This window comes from Nicotiana sylvestris, chromosome 11 (genome assembly GCF_000393655.2).
Source record: "Nicotiana sylvestris chromosome 11, ASM39365v2, whole genome shotgun sequence".
Taxonomy (NCBI): Eukaryota; Viridiplantae; Streptophyta; class Magnoliopsida; order Solanales; family Solanaceae; genus Nicotiana; species Nicotiana sylvestris.
Genome location: NC_091067.1, coordinates 82,258,405 through 82,266,938, shown reverse-complemented (window position 1 = coordinate 82,266,938; position 8,534 = coordinate 82,258,405). Strand labels below are relative to the sequence as shown.

The following is an 8,534-nucleotide window of genomic DNA, read 5'->3' as shown; positions in this document are numbered from 1 at the left end:
GGGAGGGAAAAGTTGTAGCCATGAGAGAGTGATTTTTTTTTTGTTATATCATGTGAATGATATCATATTGGTATAAAAAGAATTGATTGTTGATATTTATTTAGCCATCCGATGAAGATATTGTTTTAGGCTAAGCGGTTGAAATGTATTTTGTTCTACTTTTGTGAAATTATTCCTTACGTATATTCACGTAACCTTTTTCAATCTTCTGTAACTTCATACAGAAAAACAATACAAGGGAAGATTAATGCTAATACAAATGACAATTATCAATAATGAGAGAGCCTAAAGGAATTGGGCGACACGGAGAAAAGAGCAACATAACTCTAGTAAGCCAATATATCCCCTACTTTGAGATACCTTTCTTGAAAACAACAAATGTCAAAATCAAAACCCACAAAACCGATGATTATTCACTAAAAAAGTTTTTTTTTTTTTTAAAAAAGAAGAGAACTAACCCCTTGCTTTAATTAGCCAATCATATTTTGCCATGTGTAATTAAGCAATAATTAAATTACAGTTTTGTCCGAACATATAGATCTACTGCAGCTACATACACTACAATCCACCCACCCCCACTCCCACCACCCTACCATTACACCCCTTCTCTTGTCTTCCCGCTGCTCTCTCTCTCTCTCCAATCCATTTTCTTCACTGCCTCTAATTATTCTCTGCAATTTCCTGAAAAATTGGGCCTTTTTTCCTCATATTCATAAACATTAGCCGATTTTAAACTTGAAGTAAAATGAAGAAGAAACCCTAGCTCTGAACAAAACCCTAATTTCATCCACCTGTCCTGAGACAAAGAAAAAGATTGTATTTTTTTTTGTTTGTGAGGTTTGAATTGAAATTGTGGAAAGTAGTGGAGGACATGGAAGGAATTCCACATCCAATACCGAGAACCGTAGAGGAAGTTTTCAATGATTTCAAAGGCCGTAGAGCTGGTTTAATCAAAGCACTTACCGCAGGTTCTTTAATTTCTTACACTTTCCTCTGTTTTATTTTTGAGGGCGCTATTACAATTTCTCGAGTCATACAAAATTTCGTTCATTACGATTTTTCAAGCAATTTTGAATATGTTTCTGTAAAAAAAATTGCTACTTTATAGTAGTACCTTTTTGTACAGTTTTTAAATGTATAATTATTTAGAGAAAACTGAAAGAATTGATGTTGGAATTGAGACCAAAAACTAGATTCTTTGACTTTAAATCCCTTCAGGGAGGGAGTATATTTTTTGTACAGTATTATAATTTGGAGAGTCAAACAAATTTTCTTTTATTACTACATTTTTCGTGCAAATTTTTGAATATTTTTCTGTGAAAAATTGCTACTTTTATAGTACTTCTTTTGTACAGTTTCTGAATGTGTCATAATTTTTAATGAAAGAATTGGATGTCCGAATTTAGACCAAAAACTAAAGTGTTTGACTTTGAACCCCTCATGGAGGTAGTATGTAATTTTTTCTCCTTCTAAAGCATATTTTCGCATGTGTTTTTTTTCTTTTGAGAAAAATAAGGTACTCTTTTTTTTCCATATGTATTTTTTCATGTAAGTATACGGGTGTTAGACCTTTTGCTTTGTGGGTGTGTGAGACTCATGGTGGTTTTGCTAATTGTGATGTTTATAACGTTGTGTTATTGTAGATGTTGATAAGTTCTATCAGCAGTGTGATCCTGGTGAGTTTCCTTTTGCTCAGTTTTTCCTTGGATACATATTGTTTATGTTTGTAATATGTGCTGTTTGGTTCTTTTTTGGTGTACAATTGAGAAATGTGAAATGTTGCTTGTTTTCCGCAGTTTTAATTCCTGGAAGCGTGTCTTAATATTTTGAACTTTATAAGTAACACTTTTATGTAGTCTCTGTGTGTATGTTGAATTGCATTGTCATTCGCAATTTTGGAGCCTAAACCACATTGTTATAACTTTTCTCACCGAGTGCATCTTTTTGTCATTTGTTGTTAAGCAGAAATGGCAAAATCAGTTTTTTCTTAAAGTTGTTAATGGTCTGGGCCCTCTGAAATGAGTAATGTTGTGGTCCTAATGGATAATATTTACATGGTGTTAATTATGTATGAAAGATAACCTGGAAAAATGAGATATTTACTCAATTCAGGGAGAAGCATCAATGCTAGTTAGTTTTTCTTTGATATCTTGATAATTGGCTGATTGCTTATCAGGTCTGAGGGAGAACACATGCGAGATTTTTAGTTGCATGGGTAGGCGGGATGAGTTTTGTTTTCTATCAAGTCACACTTATTGAACTTTAATCTTGTATGAGCATGTCAAATGTTGATATTTTAGGTCGATATATGAAAAGTCACTTGTTAGATCTGATCCTGATTTTAGTTATAAGCATGAGCTTAGAGAGGTATAAATTGCCGTGGATGAATAAAACTTTATGTTATCTATGGTAGTTATTCGATATGTTGCATGTCTTAGGTGATTATTAGTAGCTCTTGGCTGCATTTTTAGCTGGTTATTTGTAGTTTGTGTGTAGTTTGGAAACAATATTCTCATGAATTATGTGTATTATCTTCTTTTTCTATCTTTTCTTTTGAGGGGAGGGGCAGAGGGAGTGGGGAGGAATGACTGTTTGTCAATGCAGGTCAATCAACACATTAAAATGTTTGGACTTCTTTTATTCTAAACACTTAAAGGTATAAGAGTTGCTCTTTGCACCAGCTTATTTGAAACACTGGCAGAGTTTCCATATAAGAACTATCTCTGTTTGATCTAACAGAGTGCACTTAGTTCAAGTGTGTTCTTCAATGATTCTTGTCTCCGCTTGGCTTGTGCATGTACTGCTGTTGCTTTATTTTAAACACAAAGTTTTACTCGATAACTAAGCTTATAGCAAACATCTAAGAAAAGATTTCTTGAATGTCAAATAAACTATTAATCGGCACACCTTTGGTGGAAGTTGTGCTCTTGGTGGCTAATTAGAATCTCAGTTTCCTAATTAATCTCATCTCTTTTCTTTTGGTTGGAGGTGGAGGGTAGAAATTGATTACTTTTTGCTTTTACATCTATCAATTTGTTGGTTGTACTTAATAATTCTGCCCTTTTGCATTGGTATACTTTGCATTGACGAGACGCGAGTCAGTGTTAACACTAGGCTGGAATCTGGAGATTTGGAGACAGATCCTGGAGTCTAAGGGTTTCAGGTTGAGCAGGGCTAAGACTGAGTACTTGGAGTGCAAGTTCAGTGACGTACCTATGAAGCGGGGCGGAAGTGATGCTTGATACACAAGTAATGGAGAGATTGATGATGATGTCGCACATCGTATTGGAGTGGGGTAGAAGAAATGGAGGCTCGCATAAGAATGTGCCACAGAGACTTAAAGGTAAGTTTTATAGAGTGGTTGTTAGGCCGACTATGTTGTATGTGGCGGAATGTGGGCCAATCAAGAGCTCTCATGTCTAGTAGTTGAAAGTAGCGAAAATGAGGATGTTGAGATGGATGTGTGGGCATACTAGGAGGGATAAGATTAGGAATGAAGATATTTGGGACAAGGTGAGAATGGTCCCTATGGTGGACAAGATGCAGAAAGCTAAGCTGAGATGGTTCGGGTATGTGAAGAGGAGATGCCTAGATGCCTCAATGAGAAGGTGTGAGAGGTTGGCTATGGTGGGTCCGAAAATGGTTAGAGGTAGAACAAAGAAGTATTGGGGAGAGGTGATAAGGCAGGACATGACATACCTACAGCTTACCAATAACATGACCCTTGATAGGAGGGTGTGAAGATCGAGAATTAGGGTAGAGGGTTAGTAGTCGAGCATATCTCTTTGCCATACCAGTAGTTTTAGTGTTATTCCCATATTTTTCTTATCCTAGATTTCTATTACCGCGTGTTGTTTCTTTTGCTTCGGTTATCCTTCTTTATGGCTTTTTCGCTAAAGCACTTCTTTTAAACATTGCTATGACTATACCTTGCTTGAGTCGAGGGTCTGTCGGAAACAGCCTCTCTGCCTTCACAAGGTAGGGGTAACGCTTCGTACACACTACTATCCCCAGACCTCACTTGTGGGATTATACTGGGTTTTTTTGTTGTAGTTTGATGTTCAGGGAAGTTCCTTCTTTATAGATGCAATATAACTGTAGTTCTGTCTTCTTGTTTGAGGTCCTGATGGAGTTTATTCTGTAAGGAGCTTTTACTATCATTCTTGATGACTGTTTCAACATATGCCCATGTGTTTACCTGCAGAAAAGGAGAACTTGTGTCTCTATGGGCTCCCTAATGAAACATGGGAAGTAAACCTCCCAGTTGAGGAGGTGCCTCCTGAACTACCCGAACCAGCACTAGGCATAAACTTTGCTCGTGATGGGATGCAAGAGAAGGACTGGTTATCACTTGTTGCAGTTCACGGTGATTCCTGGTTGCTTTCTGTTGCATTCTACTTTGGCGCACGGTTTGGTTTTGGTAAGAGTGAAAGGTAATATCATTTCCTTATTTCTACCTTTTGATTTCATCTTTTCTTTGATTTCCTGTCCTTAAACTATGTAGATTGTCCAGGTGGGAATATATGGGTATGTAAGTTGTTGTATATTATGTAGATTGTACATTATTTGGATGTGTAATTTTCATTTTTCTAATGGGAGATATGTCTACCTTCTACTGGTCCTTAAATAATAGTTTCGTCTACCTTCTGCAAAAACAACCAATGGTGTGCCTGTTGTATGTGCCATGCTCCGTCCCTGTCTATAATCTCTTCTTTTTCGTGCCTTTTTTTGGGTTGCTCTTTTACCTTTATTTCTCTTATGCAGGGATCTGTTAGTAATTTTTTCTAACGTCTTCCTTTTCAAGAAAAAATGTTCTAACTTCTCTTTTTTGTTATAAGGGAGCATTTTATATAAACAAAAAAGCACAAAAATTTGTATAGTGGGTTACATCAGGTTCTAACAAGTGTATCAGTATCCATATCCAAGAATCTTACAAAAACTCAGTTTCCACCTAGTATAATTCGACATATAGCTGAGAAATTTAAAAATCTTTCTACATCATGTACATTTTGCATATTACACAAAAAGGCTAAGAAAGATAAGACATTGAACTTCAGTTGGTGAATGTTCTCTCTTTTGCCTTCAGAACGTGTGAGATGTCTTTCTGTCCATATGACCCACCAAATGCTAGCTGGTTTGATTTCCCAGATTTTCTTCCTGCCTTTCCCCATTCCTTTCCCTGTCCAGTTGAAAAGAAGCTCTTTGGTAGATACTGGCATTGCCTATTTGAATCCAAAAGTACGAGAGGCTACTTGTGCAGTGAATGAAAAGGTGATTGGCATCTTCTTCTGCCTTCTCACACATGTAACACTTGTTACAAAGGTTCATGCTTCTTTGTTGAAGGTTATATTGGGTCAGGATTGCCTCATAATTAACTGTCCAGCAGAAATAAGCCACTTTGGGTTGTGCTTTCAAACTCCAAAGTTGTTTCAAAGGCCAATCTTATCCTGTATTGCGGCTGGGGGATGCTTCAGCCATTTGTAACTAGAAATTATAGTGAAAAGCCTGTCATTCTTGTATAGCCAGTGAAGAGAGTCTAAGTTGACTTGATGAACTTTGAAAATTTCTCAATGGTTGCAAAAGTTGAGAAAGGCTGGCATGTTCGCAATCGTTACTGTTTCTTGTAAAACAAACTTCCCATCCAGTGCTTTTAATGCATTGAGCCAGCGTAGCATGAGGATCTCGAGTAAAGCTGTAGAGGTCTGAAAATTGTTCTTTGAGGGTTGAGTATCCCAACCATTTGTCATGCCAAAAAAAGGTCTCGTTACCATCCCCGAAATTGTTCCAACTTCTTCTGCATGCTACTCTTGATTCATGCTTCTTAACCTGACTTGTCTAAGCATTCCGAAAGTTGTTTTATTTGATCCATTATAGGTTAAGCTTTATCAGCACGTCTTTAGCCCCCTACACCCTGGGCCTGCTCACCTTTTGTTAACTTTCTCATCACTATTATCCAATTTACTTTATTATGTGAAAGGGGAAAATGACAGAGAATCTGTCTCGCAATCATGTTTGAAAGTTCTCTTTGCTTGGAACATGTTGTAGAGCATAGATGATATTCTCCCTCGGAAACTGCGTGATATAGTGGGATTGTTCTTTTATCTTTGCAAGATGTTGCTTTTTCTGTTTAATCAAGAATTCATTTCTTCCTATTTTTTCTTTTGTCTTCTCACCCACTCATCATGTAGTGTTTGACCTTGTTGAGTTGTATAATGGTGTCTATATCAAGTATTTAAGGACATCCAAAGGGGATCTATAAAGGTCATGGCTATTCCACCTGCTTTGAGGATTTGTGTTGAATGCTCAGCTTATTTTACATGGGTGAAGAGTCCTTTCTGTGGATTCTTTTTCTCTTTTCTGTAATAAAATTACTTTGATGTTTCGGGATCGAGTACATACCCAGCAAGCTAGGAGCGCTCGGCTTTAATACTCCCCCTTGAGGGGAAGTTAAATAGTATTTTGTAGTTAAGGAGTAAATATTCTGTAATTAAGGACATGGATTAGGAAATATTACATATATCAATTGGTATCTGCAGGGGAATTAATTGAGAGATTTAACTCCTGATTATGTACCATTTCCTATTTTGGATCATGTGTATAAATTATTCAATTCCGCAATGGCTTGAGGGAATAATCAAGCTCAATATTCTCCAAAAACTTCCTCTTCGTCCTTACAGACGTGTCTTACACTGTAAGTAGGATTACTACCTAAGTTTTAGAATTATAGAACCAAGAGTTGCAAGCCATATGGTTGCTTGTTATCAGTTAGGAGCTCCATGCTCCAATGTCCAACTACACTTTATTTGGGAACTATTCTATATTCATTCCCAAATTATCATGACAGGTGAATTATTGCTTAACTTGGTGGTTGCATTGGTGGTTTTGTATAATGATTTTCAGTTTGTGTGAAGATATTTAACCTCTGGGTTATGATTACCAGAACTAGTACTATCTCATTTTCATTTTGTCTTATGGGAAGTGGTTATATTATGCTATATCTATTAAAAACTATATTCTCCAAAATGCTACAACACCCGTGTCCGATCCCCCAAAAGTGCACTGTGTTTGGAGTATCCGACACGCACCCCTCGTTATTTGCGGACAGTCTAAGAAAAGAGGGTATGTTATGCTAGCCATTAGACAAAGGCCTATCTGAGAATTGGTTCTGCTAGTGGTATTAACCGCTGCATCATTGGATAAATTAGTCTTTAGTTGGATATGATGTCTGTCACATGTTGTCTAGGCGCTTCGTGCAATATTTGTTGGGGCAGCAGTATGTTGTCCCTTTCTTCCTGCCTTTGGATCATCAACTGCCATCTGTCTCTTTTCCCAAGGGGTCATCAAATCTTTTAACATGGGTTTAAGACAAGAGGGGTTGCTCTGATGGTAAGCAACCTCCATTTCCAACCAAGAGGTTGTGAGTTCGAGTCTCCCCAAGAGCAAGGTGGGAAGTTCTTGGAGGAAAGGATGCCGGGGGTCTATTTGGAAACAGCCTCTCTACCCCAGGGTAGGGGTAAGGTCTGCGTACACACTACCCTCCCCAGACCCCATTAAGTGGGATTATACTGGGTTGTTGTTGTTGTTGTGTAAGCTATGCAAAAAAATATTGTAATCTGGATTTTCTACTGGAGTACATCTTGCTAAGGTTCGATAGTTGTGTGTACATCGTTTGACCTTAGCTTGTTGACTCATGAATGTGGTTTATGTTAGTCAAGTATTTGCAATATTTCACCTAGCTAGATCACTCTGGAAACATGGGTTATATTGCTTAATGTTTGTCTGAAGTTCCTTCAGAAGAGAGATTTGACTTTTTTTGGGAAATCATGTATACAGGAAGAGGCTTTTCCAGATGATAAATGATCTCCCTACAGTGTTTGAGGTTGTGACTGGAGCTGCTAAACAGGCAAGGGACGCTGCTCATAATAACAGCAGCAAAAGTAAATCGAGTGGAAAGGTTGCCAATCCACATGAACTTGATATTAATGCTTTTTGGTCATCTTTTCTTTCATGTTGTTTGATTGTTTCTGCTATCAATGTTTTGCAGTTTCGTCAGTCGGAGCCCCAGCACAAGGGGGTTAAGGTGTCAACACCTAAAGAGGAGGATGAGAGTGGGGAGGAGGTAGAAGAAGAAGATGAACAAGGGGCAACCCTCTGTGGAGCTTGCGGTGATAATTATGGCCAAGATGAATTCTGGATTTGCTGTGATGTGTGTGAGAAATGGTTCCATGGCAAATGTGTGAAGATTACTCCAGCAAAGGCTGAGCACATCAAGCAGTATAAGTGTCCTAGTTGCAGTAACAAGAGGGCCAGAGTTTAGACTGCAAACTGAAGAGCAAGCATCAGTCAAATGGTGAATGAAAGGCGTAGAATTTGTAGCTTAACTTATCAAACAAAAAAAGGTCAAGCTTGTGACCAGTGTCAGAATTAATGTATGCTAGATCGCCATTTTTTTTAGACTTTGCATTCTGCTTTCTCTTGTATGCTTTTGGATTGTGTTTTAGATCAAGAAAATTTGTGCCTTTTGTCATTGTGTA

The 8,534-nt window shown here is 37.7% G+C and overlaps 1 protein-coding gene across 1 annotated transcript; it reads left to right on the top strand.

Annotated features, from left to right (window-relative positions):
- The first annotated feature begins 373 nt into the window (after positions 1-373).
- LOC104243786 (PHD finger protein Alfin1-like) lies at positions 374-8,534 on the top strand. Its single transcript, XM_009799042.2, has 5 exons — positions 374-968; positions 1,644-1,676; positions 4,205-4,433; positions 7,834-7,954; positions 8,045-8,534. The coding sequence occupies exons 1-5, from the start codon at positions 872-874 to the stop codon at positions 8,315-8,317; spliced, it is 753 nt and encodes a 250-aa protein (XP_009797344.1). The 5' UTR covers positions 374-871; the 3' UTR covers positions 8,318-8,534.

What these genes read in the sequence shown, in the direction of transcription:
- LOC104243786 (XM_009799042.2), top strand. Translation starts at nt 872, where the DNA reads ATGGAAGGAATTCCACATCCAATACCGAGAACCGTAGAGGAAGTTTTC. An exon ending in AATCAAAGCACTTACCGCAG is followed by an intron (nt 969 to 1,643) that starts GTTCTTTAATTT and finishes GTGTTATTGTAG; the next exon opens with ATGTTGATAAGTTCTATCAG. An exon ending in AAAGTAAATCGAGTGGAAAG is followed by an intron (nt 7,955 to 8,044) that starts GTTGCCAATCCA and finishes AATGTTTTGCAG; the next exon opens with TTTCGTCAGTCGGAGCCCCA.